The sequence below is a fragment of the Babylonia areolata genome, chromosome 15 (genome assembly GCF_041734735.1).
Source record: "Babylonia areolata isolate BAREFJ2019XMU chromosome 15, ASM4173473v1, whole genome shotgun sequence".
NCBI lineage: Eukaryota > Metazoa > Mollusca > Gastropoda > Neogastropoda > Buccinidae > Babylonia > Babylonia areolata.
In genome coordinates, this window is record NC_134890.1 from 5,122,422 (window position 1) to 5,142,782 (window position 20,361).

At 44.6% G+C, this 20,361-nt stretch overlaps 1 protein-coding gene across 14 annotated transcripts in view; it reads left to right on the forward strand.

The window, feature by feature from the left end:
* Window positions 1-15,258, forward strand: part of LOC143290385 (uncharacterized) — a 119,762-nt gene extending 104,504 nt beyond the window's left edge. For 4 of the 14 annotated variants that reach the window (XM_076599776.1, XM_076599777.1, XM_076599779.1 and 1 more), the window contains 7 exons: window positions 39-111; window positions 837-1,084; window positions 2,238-2,423; window positions 3,005-3,137; window positions 7,880-7,971; window positions 8,921-9,067; window positions 10,665-14,572. In XM_076599776.1, the coding sequence (XP_076455891.1) occupies window positions 39-111; window positions 837-1,084; window positions 2,238-2,423; window positions 3,005-3,137; window positions 7,880-7,971; window positions 8,921-9,067; window positions 10,665-11,006 (1,221 nt within the window). In that variant the 3' untranslated portion in view covers window positions 11,007-14,572. Of the gene's footprint in view, window positions 1-38; window positions 112-836; window positions 1,085-2,237; window positions 2,424-3,004; window positions 3,138-7,879; window positions 7,972-8,920; window positions 9,068-10,664 lie in introns of all 14 variants that reach the window. The other 10 variants (XR_013056385.1, XR_013056387.1, XR_013056388.1 and 7 more) reach the window with 10 other exon arrangements.
* Window positions 15,259-20,361: the final 5,103 nt, after the last annotated feature.

Consider the following 20,361-nt stretch of genomic DNA (forward strand, 5'->3'; position numbering starts at 1 on the left):
TGAAGCGGTGGGTGATGGTGGAGTGTGTGGTGTTGCAGGTGGTGGAGTACCTTCACCACGCCACAAGGGGAGAGGCTCTGGATGTCGTAGACACCCTGCTGGGGGAGACAGGTCAGTAGGGGTGGGAGGGCACTTGGTGTGTCAGGTGAGGGGGTACAGCAGGGGGCGTGGGGCAATTAGTGTGTCTGTGTTGTGGGGGTGGGGGGTGGAAGCATTTGGTGTGTCAGTGGGTGGAGTGGGGGGGCACTTGGAGTTGTCCATTTTTCTCCATGTCTGGATGTGTTCCTGTCTTGTGTTTGGTTAATTGTCTTGTTGTCACTCTGTCACTGTCGGCACATGAACGCACACCACTGGACACACATTTCATCCTGTCCTCACAACAGCCACCCACCCTGCACAACACCCAACACACATGATAAAACAACACAACATCCAACACAAACACAAGACAAACACACAGCATACACATGACAAAACAGCACGACACAATACCCAACACACACATGACAACACAACAGACCCAAGACAACACACAGCATACACACGACAAAAACAACATAACACAACAGATCCAGCACAAAAACAAGACAACAGACAGAATACACACACACACTACACACATTACCTGCATGTTAACCACATTGGCCCCCTGTTTCCACAACACACACACACATACTGCATAGCAAGCACAAACACCACTGCACATCCACACCCTGCAGATCACACACAACACACTCACACACACACACACACACACACACACACACACACACACACCACAACTCTACACTGCTGCATACACACAAAACACTAGAGCCACACCCTGTATGTTGCAGCAATGACGGCGGCCTGTCTCCATGGAAGGAAGGAGGTGGTGCAGTACGTGTTGGAGGAGGGGGCGGACATGGGAGCCGCCAACAGCAAGTCCTTCCCTCCCTTGCTGTGCGCCGTCAAGTCGGGCAAGTGGGAGATCGCCGACACACTGCTGCTGGCCGGGGCTGACATGGAGCAGACTGACAAGTATGGCCGCACGCCGCTCATGATCGCTGCCAGTGAGGGACACTTGGGGGTGCTGGAAATGCTGGTGAGCTGCTGTGTGTGTGTGTTTCTCTGTGTGTGTGTGTGTTTCAGTGTGTGTGTGTTTCTGTGTGTGTGTGTCTGTGAGCCCCAGTATATGGGACTTCTCTCTCTGTAATTTACTGATAGTGAATACTTATGGGTGGTGATGACAGACCATGGGGTTGATGACGATGCTGCTGCCCATGGGGGTCCATTTTGGCATGGGACAGGGTGACAGGGCTGAACTTTGATCATATTTTGGCTGACGGATACAGGTATAGGTCAGGAAATTTAGACCAGAGCACTTTTCTTTCTTCACAAAACCTTCACCATATATATCAATATACCATATTCATTGGAGGTGAGATTTTTTTTCTAACAATTTTGAGCAAGAAGAAAAGGAGAAAAACGCAAATACACATGCATACATTGTCAAAGAAAAAAAGACAAAGAAAGACATATGCAGAAAGACACAGAGAGAAAAGACACAGACTGACATGTACATGTAGAGGAGATATCAAACTGTTATCTCTCTCAGCTTGACATACTAAGACAGTTATTTTGAATAATTGAATTGATGCAAACGTACAAAGAAGAAAAAGTAAAAGCCCTTCATTTTCATGACACAATATACATAGTCATCATTGGCAGACTGGGGATATACATATTCATGCATGCTTAGGATACCATTTTGTTGTATCATTTTGCTGATTGTGTATAATTGTTTATGTACAGGTCAGTTTTATAACCCTCTGACAAAAACTCAATGGAATGGTCAGGTTTATGTGGAGAAAACAGCTGTACTTGTGCCCAATTTTTTTCCCTGTTCTTTTCCATTTGGAGTCTTTTTACTGACTTTTTTCTCAAACTCTTTGGGATCATGAAGTACAGATGCATGGTCATCTGGGGTTTTAGCAAGAAAGAAGGCATGTCTTGATCCCTGTAAACATGGCTTGGCTTGGCTGGAAGCCAGACTGATTGATCTGTTGATCGCAGGCTGGTGGACATTACATTTGTGCAAATGATTAATGCTTCAGTTACATGCTGTTGTGCTTTAGGGAATGCCAAACTCCATGAAACAAGTGTGTTGTGTGGTGTGTGTGTGTGGTGTGTGTGTTGTGGTGTGGTGTGTGTGTGTGGTGTGTGTGTTGTGGTGTGGTGTGTGTTGTGTGGTGTAGCTGAGCAAAGGAGCACAGCTGGAGCGCACAGACAAGGAGGGGCTGACGGCGCTGTGCTGGGCGTGTCTGAAGGGTCATGTCACCTTGGTTCAGTCGCTGACGCAGCGTGGGGCCGACCTGCATCATGTGGACCACAGTGGTCGTACCCCCCTGCACCTAGCCGCCTTCTATGGAGACGCTCATGTGGTCAGTGCACGGCCTCTACATGTGTGTGTGTGTGTGCATGTGCATGTGTGTTCATACGTGTACCAGTATGTCTACATGTGTACCTGTGTGTGTTTACATATGCATCTGTGTGTTTGTACATGTGCACCTTTATATGTCTACATAAAAATTATGCACTTTTGTGTGAGTATTCATTTGTACCAATGTGTGTGTGTACATGTGTACCAGTGTGTGTGTACATGATAAAAGCACCAGCAGAAAGTGACAGGTTTGTGTGATGAAGGCTTCTGAGGTAGCTAAAGCTGGGGGTGTGGTGGCATGGGTGTACATTAAGTTTGGGTGTCTGTCAGTACAAGTAAGCATGTTTCTGTTATATGTGATACCAGAATGCATAACGGAAATCTTCATTTCTTTTGTCTGTTTGCCCCCATAGTTTGGAGACGTTTTGTTTTCTGTATGTAATTGATGATATGGATGATGATGGTGCTATGGGGATCCATTTAGGGACTGTTTGACAAAGCATCACCATGATTACAAACCTCCACAAACAGCCAGGTGTGGGATGGTGGTCATTTCTGTGCTTGTTGATGTCCTCCATGCAGGTTCAGTTCCTGATGGACCGAGGAGCGCACATAGAGCACGTGGACGTGCACGGCATGCGGCCCCTGGACCGAGCCATCGGCTGTCGCAACACGGCCGTCATCGTCTGCTTCCTGCGCAAAGGAGCCAAGCTGGGTGAGGGACTGGATGTCTGTCGTAATGTTTTACTGTTTGTCACAACACATTCCTCTCCTCACCACTCCACCCCTTTGATTTCTGTCTGCAAAGATATATTTATTGTACTGTCAAAGTAGATTTTTCCACAGATTTTTTGCCAGGGGCAAACCTTTTGCCAGGGACAGGTTTTATTTTCCAGGAATAGTCCCATAGCTGTCATAGAATGGGTTCTTTTACATGTGCTAAATGTGTGCTGCATATTAAACCTCAGTTTATCAAATAAAGACTAGCACCCAGACTAGCTCTGAAGGACTAGTGGAGAGGATTGAAAAGAAACATGTAGATGGGACTGGAAGCTGTAAACACTATCTTCCTAGTCGGGCGCATCAGCTTCACTGAGCCATGGTGCTTCAGAAATGGACCTGTTGGAACCAGGATGTTTTACCTGACTGTGCACAGATTTGAAAACATTTACCAGGTAACATCAGTAAAGCGTTTCATGTACAAGCTGGCAATATGTTTTAGTGATTGTTTTCTCATTCAAAACTTGCTCTTTTGAGAAAAAAAAAAAGGCCAGTTAATTTATCTGACAGACCAAAACCGACACATTTGTTACCATCTTTATGTCTGTGTTTTGGTGCCTTCCCTTCTCTCTTTCCTCCCCATCTCTCTCGTCTTCAGCAAAGAAAGACATTCTTAGTACAGAAACAAACACAAAAATAACAGTGCAAAGTGAGCAGCTAGTGTGAAGAGACAATGAACAGACTGAACAGTGATGGTGAAGTTGTTAGTGTGAAGAGACAATGAACAGACTGAACAGTGATGGTGAAGTTGTTAGTGTGAAGAGACAGTGAACAGACTGAACAGTGATGGTGAAGTTGTTAGTGTGAAGAGACAATGAACAGACTGAACAGTGATGGTGAAGTTGTTAGTGTGAAGAGACAATGAACAGACTGAACAGTGATGGTGAAGTTGTTAGTGTGAAGAGACAGTGAACAGACTGAACAGTGATGGTGAAGTTGTTAGTGTGAAGAGACAATGAACAGACCGAACAGTGATGGTGAAGTTGTTAGTGTGAAGAGACAATGAACAGACGGAACAGTGATGGTGAAGTTGTTAGTGTGAAGAGACAGTGAACAGACTGAACAGTGATGGTGAAGTTGTTAGTGTGAAGAGACAGTGAACAGTGATGGTGAAGTTGTTAGTGTGAAGAGACAGTGAACAGTGATGGTGAAGTTGTTAGTGTGAAGAGACAATGAACAGACTGAACAGTGATGGTGAAGTTGTTAGTGTGAAGAGACAGTGAACAGACTGAACAGTGATGGTGAAGTTGTTAGTGTGAAGAGACAGTGAACAGACTGAACAGTGATGGTGAAGTTGTTAGTGTGAAGAGACAATGAACAGACTGAACAGTGATGATGAAGTTGTTAGTGTGAAGAGACAGTGAACAGACTGAACAGTGATGGTGAAGTTGTTAGTGTGAAGAGACAATGAACAGACTGAACAGTGATGATGAAGTTGTTAGTGTGAAGAGACAGTGAACAGACTGAACAGTGATGGTGAAGTTGTTAGTGTGAAGAGACAGTGAACAGACTGAACAGTGATGGTGAAGTTGTTAGTGTGAAGAGACAGTGAACAGACTGAACAGTGATGGTGAAGTTGTTAGTGTGAAGAGACAGTGAACAGTGATGGTGAAGTTGTTAGTGTGAAGAGACAGTGAACAGACCGAACAGTGATGGTGAAGTTGTTAGTGTGAAGAGACAGTGAACAGACTGAACAGTGATGGTGAAGTTGTTAGTGTGAAGAGACAATGAACAGTGATGGTGAAGTTGTTAGTGTGAAGAGACAGTGAACAGACTGAACAGTGATGGTGAAGTTGTTAGTGTGAAGAGACAGTGAACAGACTGAACAGTGATGGTGAAGTTGTTAGTGTGAAGAGACAGTGAACAGACTGAACAGTGATGGTGAAGTTGTTAGTGTGAAGAGACAGTGAACAGACTGAACAGTGATGGTGAAGTTGTTAGTGTGAAGAGACAGTGAACAGACCGAACAGTGATGGTGAAGTTGTTAGTGTGAAGAGACAGTGAACAGACTGAACAGTGATGGTGAAGTTGTTAGTGTGAAGAGACAGTGAACAGACTGAACAGTGATGGTGAAGTTGTTAGTGTGAAGAGACAGTGAACAGACTGAACAGTGATGGTGAAGTTGTTAGTGTGAAGAGACAGTGAACAGACTGAACAGTGATGGTGAAGTTGTTAGTGTGAAGAGACAGTGAACAGACTGAACAGTGATGGTGAAGTTGTTAGTGTGAAGAGACAGTGAACAGACTGAACAGTGATGGTGAAGTTGTTAGTGTGAAGAGACAGTGAACAGACCTGAACAGTGATGGTGAAGTTGTTAGTGTGAAGAGACAGTGAACAGACTGAACAGTGATGGTGAAGTTGTTAGTGTGAAGAGACAGTGAACAGACTGAACAGTGATGGTGAAGTTGTTAGTGTGAAGAGACAGTGAACAGACTGAACAGTGATGGTGAAGTTGTTAGTGTGAAGAGACAGTGAACAGACTGAACAGTGATGGTGAAGTTGTTAGTGTGAAGAGACAGTGAACAGACCGAACAGTGATGGTGAAGTTGTTAGTGTGAAGAGACAGTGAACAGACCGAACAGTGATGGTGAAGTTGTTAGTGTGAAGAGACAGTGAACAGACTGAACAGTGATGGTGAAGTTGTTAGTGTGAAGAGACAGTGAACAGACTGAACAGTGATGGTGAAGTTGTTAGTGTGAAGAGACAGTGAACAGACTGAACAGTGATGGTGAAGTTGTTAGTGTGAAGAGACAGTGAACAGACTGAACAGTGATGGTGAAGTTGTTAGTGTGAAGAGACAGTGAACAGACTGAACAGTGATGGTGAAGTTGTTAGTGTGAAGAGACAGTGAACAGACTGAACAGTGATGGTGAAGTTGTTAGTGTGAAGAGACAATGAACAGACTGAACAGTGATGGTGAAGTTGTTAGTGTGAAGAGACAATGAACAGACTGAACAGTGATGGTGAAGTTGTTAGTGTGAAGAGACAGTGAACAGACTGAACAGTGATGGTGAAGTTGTTAGTGTGAAGAGACAGTGAACAGACTGAACAGTGATGGTGGTGAAGTTGTTAGTGTGAAGAGACAGTGAACAGACTGAACAGTGATGGTGAAGTTGTTAGTGTGAAGAGACAGTGAACAGTGATGGTGAAGTTGTTAGTGTGAAGAGACAGTGAACAGACTGAACAGTGATGGTGAAGTTGTTAGTGTGAAGAGACAGTGAACAGACTGAACAGTGATGGTGAAGTTGTTAGTGTGAAGAGACAGTGAACAGTGATGGTGAAGTTGTTAGTGTGAAGAGACAGTGAACAGACCGAACAGTGATGGTGAAGTTGGATGGCTGGCCATGGTGAAGGGAAGAGGGGAAGCCGAAGCAATAGGGGGATGTGTGATGTGATGTGTGTGTGTAAATGTGATGTAAAAGTGTGTGATGTGATGTGTGTGTGTAAATGTGATGTAAAAGTGTGTGATGTGTGTGTGTGTAAATTTGATGTAAAAGTATGTGATGTGTGTGTGTAAATGTGATGTAAAAGTGTGTAATGTGTTGTGTGTGTGTAAATGTGATGTAAAAGTGTGTAATGTGATATGTGTGGTGTGAGTAATGTCACGTAAATGTATGTAATGTGATGTGTGTGTGATATGATGTGTATGTGTGTAATGTGTTGTGTGTGTAATGTGCTGCCTGATATGATGTATGTGTGTGTGTGATGTGTTGTGTGTGTAATGTGCTGTGTGATATTATGTATATGTGTGTGATGTGTGTGTAATGTCTTGTGTGATATGTATAAGTGTGTGATGTGATGTGTGTGTGATGTGATAACTGTGGGATATGAGGTATATGTGTGTAATGTGATTGTGTGTGTGTGTGTGATACGATGTATGCATGTGAAATGTGATGTATGTGTTTGTGATATGATATGTGTGTGTGTGTGTGATATGTGTGTGTGATGTGATGTGTATGTAATGGTAATGTGCTGTGTAATATGATGTGTGTGTAATGTGATATGTGTGGTGGCAGGTGTGATATGATGTATGTGTGTGTGTAATGTGATGTCTGACATGATGTTTATGTATGTGACGTGTGTGTAATGTGCTGTGTGTGTGTGACGTGATGTATATGTACATGTGTGTAATGTGCTACGTGTGACATGATGTATATGAATGGATGTGTGTGTAATGTGCTGTGTGTGTGTGACGTGATGTATATGTACATGTGTGTAATGCGCTATGCGTGACATGATGTATATGAATGGATGTACGTGTAATGTGCTGTGTGTGTGTGACGTGATGTATATGTACATGTGTGTAATGCACTATGCGTGACATGATGTATATGAATGGATGTATGTGTAATGTGCTGTGTGATGTGATGTATATGTGTGTAATGTGCTGTGTGATGTGCTGTGTGTGTAATGTGCTGTGTGTGTAATGTGATGTGCTGTGTGTGTAATGTGCTGTGTGTAATGTGCTGTGTGATGTGCTGTGTGTGTGATGTGCTGTGTGTGTAATGTGCTGTGTGATGTGCTGTGTGTGTAATGTGCTGTGTGTGTAATGTGCTGTGTGTGTAATGTGCTGTGTGTGTAATGTGCTGTGTGATGTGCTGTGTGTGTAATGTGCTGTGTGATGTGCTGTGTGATGTGCTGTGTAATGTAATGTGCTGTGTGATGGGGGTGTGTCAGGGCCAGAGACATGGGCCATGGCGTCAGGCAAGACAGACGTCCTCCTGCTTCTGCTCAACAAACTGATGGAGGATGGAAACATCCTGTACAAGGTGAACATCTGTCTCTTCCTCCTCATTGTCATCATCATCACTGTCTTCTCTTATGTACCTCTTCATTGTCATCTGTCATGTACCTCATCGCTGCATCTGTCATGTACCGCATCGCTGCATCTGTCATGTACCTCTTCATTGTCATCTGTCATGTACCTCATCGCTGCATCTGTCATGTACCTCTTCATTGTCATCTGTCACCTCATCGCTGCATCTGTCATGTACCTCTTCATTGTCATCTGTCATGTACCTCATCGCTTATCTGTCATGTACCTCTTCATTGTCATCTGTCACCTCATCGCTTATCTGTCATGTACCTCTTCATTGTCATCTGTCATGTACCTCATCGCTGCATCTGTCATGTACCTCTTCATTGTCATCTGTCATGTACCTCATCACTGCATCTGTCATGTACCTCTTCATTGTCATCTGTCATGTACCTCATCGCTGCATCTGTCATGTACCTCTTCATTGTCATCTGTCATGTACCTCATCGCTGCATCTGTCATGTACCTCTTCATTGTCATCTGTCACCTCATCGCTGCATCTGTCATGTACCTCTTCATTGTCATCTGTCATGTACCTCATCGCTTATCTGTCATGTACCAGTTTCTACCTGCCATTTGGCCATTCCATTTATGGGCACATTAGCCATGTGGTTTAGAGTGCTGAACTTTTTTTCTGAGGGTCCTTGGTTTGGGTGTGCTATCGGCACCTGGCAGGCTTATAGATGGAGATTTTTTGCCACTGCCCAGGTCAACAGATATGCAGACTTGCCAGTGACTCATCCGAAAGACTAGCACCCTGACCACCATTCCAGGTCTTTTTAAGGGGGTTGTAAGGAGAGGGGGGGAGGGGGAAGTAAAAAAAAATCTCCTGGTCCATAAAAGACTAAAGATTAAGATAGAATAAGAATAAAATTGCATTGACATGACGTGTCGCTTTGCAGAAAAACCGCATCAAGGAGGCCTCTCAGCGGTACCAGTACGCCCTGAAGAAGTTCCCGCGGGAAGGTCTGGGTGAAGAGAGCAGGACCTTCCATGACCTCAAGCTCAACTTTCTGCTCAACCTCTCTCGCTGCAAACGTAAACAGAATGTGAGTGCACCAGCCTTCATGTGTGGGTGGAGGGGGAGTGGGAAGGGGAGGAGTGGTGTATGTTAGTATGATTTGTGGAGTGATGTGGTGTGTGATGTGGTGGGAGTGGTGTGATGTATGTTAGTATGATTTGTGGAGTGATGTGGTGTGTGTTGTGGTGTGTGATGTGGTGGGAGTGGTGTGATGTATGTTAGTATGATTTGTGGAGTGATGTGGTGTGTGTTGTGGTGTGTGATGTGGTGGGAGTGGTGTGATGTATGTTAGTATGATTTGTGGAGTGATGTGGTGTGGTGTGATGTAGAGCGGACTGGAGTATGGTGTGGTGTGTGTGTGTGTGCAAAGTACATTGTCTTTTTTAATAATATTGTCATTGTAAAGTGTAGTGCTATACTACAGTTACGTGCTATAGAAATATCCTTTGATAATGATATAATAACAACAAAACAAAATAAAAATAATAACAAAAAATAGTAATGATAATAATATCTTCTGCCTCAAGACCAAACCAGCAGGTTGTGTTTATGTGAAGGTCAGACATGTACTCCTGTTTTTCTGTTGTAAAGCCGACTTGATGCAGCAACATGGACCAGTGTGCACACTAACACCATGAACCTTGTGCAGGACTATGCGGCAACATGGACCAGTGTGCACACTAACACCATGAACCTTGTGCAGGACTATGCGGCAACATGGACCAGTGTGCACACTAACACCATGAACCTTGTGCAGGACTATGCAGCAACATGGACCAGTGTGCACACTAACACCATGAACCTTGCAGCAACATGGACCAGTGTGCACACTAACACCATGAACCTTGTGCAGGACTATGCGGCAACATGGACCAGTGTGCACACTAACACCATGAACCTTGTGCAGGACTATGCGGCAACATGGACCAGTGTGCACACTAACACATGAACCTTGTGCAGGGACTATGCCAGCAGCATGGACCCACTAACACCATGAACCTTGTGCAGGACTATGCAGCAGCATGGTCCAGTGTGCACACTAACACCATGAACCTTGTGGCAGGACTATGCAGCAGCATGGACCAGTGTGCACACTAACACCATGAACCTTGTGCAGGACTATGCAGCAGCATGGACCCACTAACACCATGAACCTTGTGCAGGACTATGCAGCAGCATGGACCCACTAACACCATGAACCTTGTGCAGGACTATGCAGCAGCATGGACCCACTAACACCATGAACCTTGTGCAGGACTATGCAGCAGCATGGACCAGTGTGCACACTAACACCATGAACCTTGTGCAGGACTATGCAGCAACATGGACCAGTGTGCACACTAACACCATGAACCTTGTGCAGGACTATGCAGCAGCATGGACCAGTGTGCACACTAACACCATGAACCTTGTGCAGGACTATGCGGCAACATGGACCAGTGTGCACACTAACACCATGAACCTTGTGCAGGACTATGCGGCAACATGGACCAGTGTGCACACTAACACCATGAACCTTGTGCAGGACTATGCGGCAGCATGGACCCACTAACACCATGAACCTTGTGCAGGACTATGCGGCAACATGGACCAGTGTGCACACTAACACCATGAACCTTGTGCAGGACTATGCGGCAGCAGTGGACCTGGCCACCCGGGCACTGGAGCTGAAGCCCAAGTGTTTCGAAGCCTTCTACGCCCGGGCGCGGGCCAAACGTGACGACAAGCAGTACAGCTCGGCCCAGACAGACCTGATGGAGGCGCTGCGCCTGGCCCCCAACAACCGGGAGGTGCGGCGCCTCCTGACCCGCATCAAGGAGGAGTGCACCCAGCAGGTGTCGCGCTACGAGAGTGGCCTCCCTTCCCACGAAATGGACAGGATCTCAGAAGATGAAGATGACTCTTCATTAGCATTGGAGGTTCCGTCTCAACCTGCTCCGCAGCATCCGGAAGAGACGGCGCTTTGATGAAAGACAAAACACCAGGTGGAATCTCAGCTCGGAGACAGAATGGTCGAGGTGTTTGACAAGTTGTGTTTATGGTCGTCTGCCTAATCTCACCTGCAGAAATGGAGAACCAGTATGCAATTGTCCCTTCCCCCCAATGCAGTAGGCAGAGAGAAGAAGCGTTATGTTGAGTCACCTTTTTCAGCTGGCCTTGTAACTGTTAGTTGTTGTGACCCTTGTGGAAGATGGTGTCTTGCTGTGATGGCTCTGTGTCTGCCTTGGGAGGACTCCAGTGCTTGTGTTGGTCAGTGGACAACAGTGCTAACAGCACCAATACAAATGAAGCTCTTCTGTCTGTCTGGCTTTCTTTCCAGTGAAGGCTGCCCTGCTGTTTCTTGTCAAGAATGAGAACAGTGTGATGCATAGGAAGTCAAGTTGTGCCATCACTGTAGTGCGAGTCAAGACCTAGGAAGAGCTGGATTAGTCAGGTTAGACGACTGCTTACAAGGAGCTGTGGCCTAACTCCAAGCTGAATACGTTGTGGAGTGCAGTTGAAAGGAATGATCAACAGTTGCTGTGTTTTCATGGGCTGCTGTAACATGAGATGTCTGGCTGTCAGCTGTGGATACCAACAATAAGTGGTATTAACAATGCACTCTGCCTCCTTAGCATAGGGTGCAGAGCTCAGCATCAGTATGGGGGGTGGGGAGGGGTTGGTGACAAAAGTAACACTATGAATACGAATACACATTTATTCTCTCTGCTTCAGTACCACAGGGCACTAGTGTCAAGAAATTACATGCCAGACAAAGAAAAACACTGATGTCCACTCCTGTTTCTGTTTCCCCACCTCACACCCACACCCCACAATGAGAGTCAGAGAGGAAGCAGACTGGTCACAGGTCAGTAGCAGGAACAGTCTCTTCTGTGGGTCAGGTTGCAGTGTGCTGTGGACAACATTGCCTTGCTGTTTTAACCCCTCCCCACACCCTGCTTCCCCCTCCCCGCACACTGTTATATTGACGGTCACCGGCAGACACCACCCCTTCCTCTATCCCCTCCGCCTCCAAACCTCTCTTCTGCCTTGTGTTGTTGTGAGTATATAGCTCTAATTTATTTGGAAATGTGCAGTGAGGTGAAGACTGTGGACTTGTTACGGCCCCTTGTGGGAAGGGTTCAGTGGTATGAAGGGAGAACGGCAGTGCTGGGTTTGTTGATGGACAACAGGCAGTGTGAAGCTGTGTCCCTTCATTGTATCTGTAGTTATAGTCAAAAGTACAATATTCTTTTCCTTAGTTCTTTTTTTTTTTTTTTTTTTTTTTTTCATGATTTGTGTTGTTTTTCAGCCAAGATCTGGATAAAGTAGACTTGCTTTGGTATTGAGGTTAGTGCGTTCATTTCATGTTCATTGTGATGTGTTCATGATCAGACTTTGTTTTGTATGTGTTTATTTCACTGTCATCGTCCTTTGAAGATGTGTCAGCCTGGACAGACAGTCAGCTGTTGTGAGCACTGTGCTGTGTTCCTGAGCACTACCATGTGATGTTCAGTGCTGTGGGGACAGCCAGCCACTACTGACCCGCACAAAACCACTCTCCATTCTGTTGTAGTGTATTTCATCACAGTGGATTTCCTGGGCTGCTCTCACCATGAGAAACACCTCACTGTAAATCGTTTTAACTCCTTCCTTTCACTACAGTTTGGTGGAGATGATTTGGTGGAGATGCTGCTGCTGCTTGCAGATGACTTGATGTGTTACTGACATGGGATACAAAATGCTCCTGTCCTGGGAAATTGATGGGAGTGGGTGTCAGCTGTGTTTCACTTTCATGAGGATCTGATTGGCTGGCGGGAAGGAAGGAAGCTGCTCAACACTGATTTTCAGGGTACCCAATTTTTACCACAGAGTTTGAAGCTGACATGAGCCAGGAATAAATGTGACAGAACCGTTGAAAACCACACAGTCCAGCTGTGTTGAGGACATGTGCATGAGAGAGCAGTGATGACATTGTTCAATACACCTGGCTGTGAAGAACATGCCTGAAAAAGAATGGATATGGAGTTACAAACCCATTCATGATTGGAAACAGATATTGTCTTGCCTTTTTTTTAACATTTTATTTTTTTGCAAACCTCTGTGGTATGGATTGTGCAGTAACCAGTTTTATACAGTTTTTAGAAGAGAAAAGTACACAATGATGAAGTGGACATAGCACTTGTGCTGTTTGTTACATTGGGGGCCTATTCCTGTTCTGATGTTTTTACAGGTCACCTGCAGGTATAGTCTGCTCTGTATAAAAAAAAAAATGGATTCTTGTTTCTTCAGCATGGCGCCTGTGTGTGTGTGTGTGTGTGTGTGTGTGCGTGAGTGTTTTCACTTCAAGAAAAGAATGTGTGGAAGTCATTTTTGTGCATTTTTTACATTTATTTTTAATATGTTGATTTAAGAATTGATAGATTTGTGATTGCAGTCATCTTTGTCATCAGCTTTTAGACTTGTGTAGTTCTGGTTTTCTTCCTTTCTTTTGAGCAGATACACACTCCATGGTTATATTTATTTTTATCAAGAAGATCTATCCCCTCCGCCCCATTGAGAGTAATGAAGGGAGCAAGAAAACCTTTGGAAATGGTACATAGTGAAATGTTTTGGAGCAGCTTCATCTTGTTTTGTTTTTATATGTCATCTAGTCGCCCTCCCACATGATTAATGTTGATAACACACCTCAAACTTCAGTGGAGAAAACTTGACCAAAATGGAGAGAAAAGGACAGCAATATTTCAGACATGATACACTGTTTTCCTTTCTGTGCCCACTGACTTGCCTGGCCTCCCTTTCTGCTGGACTGCACAATAGTGGACTGTCCCAGAACTCGTGGAGCTCATTGAAGACCTGGCACAGTTTGAAGGTGCTGGAAAAGCAGATACCTCAGGCCTTAGCAGTTCTGAAGACCAGCTGACATGGGGGCTGATGTCATGCCCCTGTCTGTGCTGTCAGGAGAGGTGTGACACCAGGTGTGTAGACAGGCCTGTGATGACACCAGGTGTGTAGACAGGCCTGTGATGACACCAGGTGTGTAGACAGGCCTGTGATGGGTGTGACACCAGGTGTGTAGACAGGCCTGTGATGACACCAGGTGTGTAGACAGGCCTGTGATGACACCAGGTGTGTAGACAGGCCTGTGATGACACCAGGTGTGTAGACAGGCCTGTGATGACACCAGGTGTGTAGACAGGCCTGTGATGACACCAGGTGTGTAGACAGGCCTGTGATGGGTGTGACACCAGGTGTGTAGACAGGCCTGTGATGACACCAGGTGTGTAGACAGACCTGTGATGACACCAGGTGTGTAGACAGGCCTGTGATGACACCAGGTGTGTAGACAGGCCTGTGATGACACCAGGTGTGTAGACAGGCCTGTGATGGGTGTGACACCAGGTGTGTAGACAGGCCTGTGATGACACCAGGTGTGTAGACAGGCCTGTGATGGGTGTGACACCAGGTGTGTAGACAGGCCTGTGATGGGTGTGACACCAGGTGTGTAGACAGGCCTGTGATGACACCAGGTGTGTAGACAGGCCTGTGATGACACCAGGTGTGTAGACAGGCCTGTGATGACACCAGGTGTGTAGACAGGCCTGTGATGACACCAGGTGTGCAGAGAGAGGACCTGTTCTTCCTCACTATCAGGCTGTGCAGTCCTGGGGTGTGCTGTTATTGCTCCACCACTTGAGGGTGGATCACCTGTTAACCATTTTCATTGTGCTGAGTGTTGAGTGTATCGCACTGTTCAGGACAAAGCTTTGTGCCCCCCTGTTCCCCTCCACACACACACACACACACACACCTATCATCTCCACACCCACCCACCCCTTCCCCCACACTCTCAAACTGCACACTCTGTTTGGATGGATCATAATCAATGTGGCTTATTACAATAAATGGAAGTGTAATATAATCCATTCTTCATTGTTGATGTGTGTATATTTGTGTACATAGGTATTTATCAGTAGCAGTGCAGAGATACTTGTGTACATATACAGGGAGATTTGTATAGCTTGCTTTGTTGTAAGGGGGTGGCGAGGGGGGCACATGTCAGTGTTGTGTATTTGATGGGGTTTACCCTAGTGCAAGAAGTTGTTTCCATTGTGTGGTGATGTCCATTCACCTGTGTACATGCAAGTTATTTCCATTCAGTGGTGATATTATTCAGAACTCAAAGTGCTACTCCTCTCTTGGAGCTATCTGAATAAAGAAGTTGAAATTGATTGGACAGATACTTTTTCACAAGTGTGGTTTGTTCAGTGCAGACTGAAACGATGCAGGCACGTATTTGTACCTCATGCATTGCAGCCAGGCACTTGGTTCCACAACAGAAGCAGGAAAACTGGACCACCAGCTGTGAAAATGACTTGGACCAAGATGTACAGGGAAGATAAACCTAAATCAGAAACATGTCCAAAACTGAACACCTCCAAAACTGAACACCAAGTTTAAAGCATGAAAATGTGATTCATTTCTTCAAGATAGACAAGGTGACCACAGTTTTTGGATAGCAATCCCACTGCATATCATTATGAATACATTTTTTGTATGTTTTTGTTTTGTTTTTTGTTGTAAATACACAGCCTGACACCATCACAGGGCAACACTGCAGTATAAAATTAACCCAGGCCACAACCAGAACAACAAGTCGCACAGCTTTAGAAAACGTGCATCAGACCCATCTGTAGACTGGAATGATGATTTTTAAAACAACAACTGTCAAGTGCCAAAATGAATATGACTGCAGTCATCATCTGATATTTTTGTGAATATGACATGGAGACTTAAACAGGAACCACTTTGTGCAGGACTTATTTAAGTTCAAATTAAAACTGCTTTGTCCATTGTTGACTCAGTGGGATTAAAAAACACAAAAATTATGTTTGTGGGTTGGGGGGGGGGGGATATGTTTTTTTGTTTTGTTTGTCGTTGTCTTTGTTTTGTTTTTTCTTGGAGGGTAAGTATATGTCTATATTCAGCTCTGGAGATACTTAAAACACCTGTTTCATCCACAAAAACCTTTTCATTTCGATCTCACCACATTTAAAAAAAAAATTTTTAAGTTTACAAGAAAATGTATTACAACTTTATGAACTGGGAGCAGGAAAACTCCACAACTTAGTTTCCAGTGCTACTGCTGGTTGTTCACAAAGTAAACCTGCATTAACCAACACATTCTGTCATTTCTGGCATTGCATCTCGCATGTTTATATTTGCCAGTAATGTAGTGAACAAGTAAAAAATAAAATGTAAACTTATCATACTGAGTGCAAATATTAACAATTATACAGCTACAAGTTAAGACTAACGATTACAGAAAACAACCTACACAACAACAAAGTTTCTAACAAGTGCATATTTTGCCTTGATACGTTTTGTTAGGTACTTTATAATTCTATGAAGAATGTATGTATGAATCATTTGCTATAAACCTGGCCCACGTTCCTGCAGTGTTATTCACCAATAATATCTGAAGTACATTATGCATGAAGATTCTACAGTCTGGAGAGAGAACAAACGCCACCCCACTTTGTCCTTCCCAATTGCTGCTACCCTTTACACATCCGCCCTTTGTTTTCTTTTTCTTCTTCTATTCCTTCTTTCCATGATGCTCTAACAGCCAACAAACAATAGAATGTTACTGTTAATACAATCTCGCTCATCTGGTGCTGTACAAAAGATACAAACATTGTCACCTAAGTTTTAAAAAATCCAGATCGAGTCAGATCATATTGCTTTTAGTCCAGTTAATGTTGTATCACTGATAGCTGTCACCACCAAAATTACACCCATTTTAGATTTTTAAAAAATATATTTTAAGAATCAGACAAGGAATCAATCTTCCAAGTTTTAAACAACCAGCACACAGCACACCTTGATGCAGTCTGCAGTTCAGAACTGGCAGCTGGGGACAGTCTTGTAGGTCCATCTCTACAGCTGACCACATGTCTATTTTTTGGGGCATAATTAAGAAAAACGTAGGAGGAAGTTTAGGGGTGATGCACTCGACACCCAGTGTACATACATAAATCATTACGGTCACCTGTCACATTCAGTCTTGGGTTAAAAATAAAAAGGAGGGGGAGAGGGGGGGAAGGGGAGTGAGGGGGCCCAGTCAAGGAGTAGTCACTGACAAAAACCTGGAAGTACTTTACTCACTGGACTCTGCAAACATGACACCATTCACTGTTCAAACCAACTAAGTTGCGCACACAACAAGGGGAGGCCACCAAAGAAGAAAGACCCCACAAGTCTGTACACAGGACACAGTCTCTGAAGAAGTCTGTACACAGGACATACAGTCACTGAAGAAGTCTGTACACAGGACATACAGTCACTGAAGAAGTCTGTACACAGGACACACAGTCTCTGAAGAAGTCTGTATACAGGACACAGTCTCTGAAGAAGTCTGTACACAGGACACAGTCTCTGAAGAAGTCTGTATACAGGACACAGGACACAGTCTCTGAAGAAGTCTGTACACAGGACATACAGTCACTGAAGAAGTCTGTACACAGGACACAGTCTCTGAAGAAGTCTGTACACAGGACACAGTCTCTGAAGAAGTCTGTATACAGGACACAGGACACAGTCTCTGAAGAAGTCTGTACACAGGACACAGTCTCTGAAGAAGTCTGTATACAGGACACAGTCTCTGAAGAAGTCTGTATACAGGACACAGTCTCTGAAGCCACTGAAACATTCACCTCAACAGACCAAACAAGAGGGGGACACTGTCAGTGGAAAACCAGAAGGGAATCCCTGCATCTCCCCCTCCCCCACACCCTAACAGAGGAAACTAGGATACAGATATGGTGCTGTACATAAAAGAACAAGAGAGACAAGGCCTTCAAGACTCACTTGTGATAAGTTAAGTCCCCTAGCATTAATTGCAGAGTAATTTCCCTTCCTTACTGCACCAAAACGTTTGCAAAATTAAAAAAAATTCCAGGCTTAGCAAAAGAAGTTCCTGTTTGAACAAAAAATGATAATAATGACTCCTCTTGTTGTTGTGTCAGAATAAGAGGTCAAAGTGCCAAGTTTAGAGAATACAAAAAATATAAATATAACAGTAAATGCAGTTTGCATATAATTAGGCTTCTTTTTTTATTTTTTGTGCCCATCCTAGAGGTGCAATATTGTTTTAAACAAGATGACTGGAAAGAACTGAATTTTTCCTATTTTTATGCCAAATTTGGTGTCAACTGACGAAAGTATTTGAAGAGAAAATGTCAGTGTTAATGTTTACCACGGACACACACACACACACACACACACACAGACAACCGAACACCGGGTTAAAACATAGACTCACTTTGTTTACACAAGTGAGTCAAAAATTCAACAGGATGGCAAACCACATAAACCTTCACTGTCAGTTACCACACCATGATCGAAAAGTCAGAATATGGAGGTACTGCTCAATTATCTTGAGCAAGCTAAAAAGTTACATACGTTCGTGCATATGACTGCAGGCTGAGGTGGGGGTTTTTTTGTTGGTTTTTTTTTTTCGAACTGTTGGAATGACCACGCATGTTTTTGAATCTGAAAGTTGCGCATTGCCTCATGCCACTCTGGACTTCCTATTCTACTTTCAATTTTCTGTATGAGGTTCATGGAGTCCGTTAGAATCATGGCATGTTGGTTTGCAGGCATATGGATAGATGATAGCCACTGGAGAGCATGTGTCACAGCTTCAACTTCTATTGTTAGGCTGGTGTTAAGGGAAATGAGTGAGTTGACAGACTTGCTGGTAATGCAACAACAACGAGCGGCCTACATCTAGGAAATCGGAAATCCTCAGAAAAGTCGAAGAATACCAAAAAGAACAGGTACAAGGCCATCACACTATTGATCGTCTCAAAGAAATAAAGGTAGAGAGATCGAGGGAACGGCCATAAGTCTTGCATGAAAGGTAGAGTACTATGCTTTGCAAATCAAACGAATATTGGCATCATTTCCAAACCAACATTGCACAAATGTCTTCAAAACGAACAGAATCTCTGTGAGCTTTTCCAAATACATAGACTGAACAACACACTAGACGCCACGTTCCTGGCATCAGATCTTTTCCCACCCCTCTTGCGGCCAATCGAAGGGGATAGAGAGAGGCCAAATGTACGAAACAGAAGGCTGATTTTTTTTCGACTTTTTGTTTCATATTTTGTTCTTTTTCATTGTGCAAATATTAGGCCTATACAGAGTTTAGTTCTTGCAATGGAGGCTATCAACTGAAGAAATGGTTTCGCTGCGCAAGATCCTCTTTGACGATCGACGATTTAGGCCTCTCCCGAGGCCTGTTCGTGTTCCAAAACTGTCACTGAATTGGTTGCATGCGTGGCGAGCGCGGTTAAACCAAATCAGTTACTCCGGCAAGACGGGTTGTACAGACCAGGTAGGTCCCTCCAATGCTTATCCAGACGGCTCTTGAAGGCGTTGACAGACGGCGCCAGGACCACGGAGTCTGGGAGACTGTTCCACTGTGTCACCACTCTGTTTGAGAAGTAGTTCCCCCTGACATCACGACGAAAGCGTTTCGTCTGGAGCTTTAACTCTCTCCATACGAACGGCGAAAGAGACGATGTAAACAGCGTTTCACCCCAGTTACCATCATCAAAATATTGCAAGCGGAAGGCTCTTATACTGAAGAGGTGAATGTTGACAAAGAATACTACAATGCTGACGACGGAAGCTAAAGGTTGGGTCATTCAGACACCCACTGGACATCCGAGGGGTCTGTGTAGAGGAGAAGAGAGGACTGGCCGTACTGAGTGAGTTAAGGCGTTGCCTCTGAGGTTTCCACTGAGTGACGGCTGGAATACTGGCCTCTGTACATCGTAATGTCCATGGAGGTATTTGAATACGGTCTCTGTCATGTCCCCTCTCAGTGTTCCAAACTTGGCAGCCCCAGTAATCTCAGTCTCTCAGGGTAAGGCTTCTCTTTCAGTGAGCCCAGGAGTTTTGTTGCTCGCCTCTGGACATCCTCAATGTCACTGCATAGTGTTTTATGAAACGGTTGCCAGACACAGTGGCCATATTCCAACAGTGGCCGGACGAGGCTCTTGTACAGCTGAACGAAAGTTGTCTGAGTCAGAAAATCAAACGATCGCCTTATAAGTCCAACCATTCTGTTTGCTTTAGATGTCGACTGTGCAACATGCTCTTTAAAACTCAGTTTGTCATCAATGAGCACTCCCAGGGCCTTTTCACTTACAGTCTCTTTCAATGTCAGCCTTGTACTGTTGCCCTCTTCATTTTTGCTCGTCATGTAGTATGTTGCCTCTGACTTCTGCCCCCCCCCCCCCCCCCCCCACACCCCCCCAGTTTCATTAC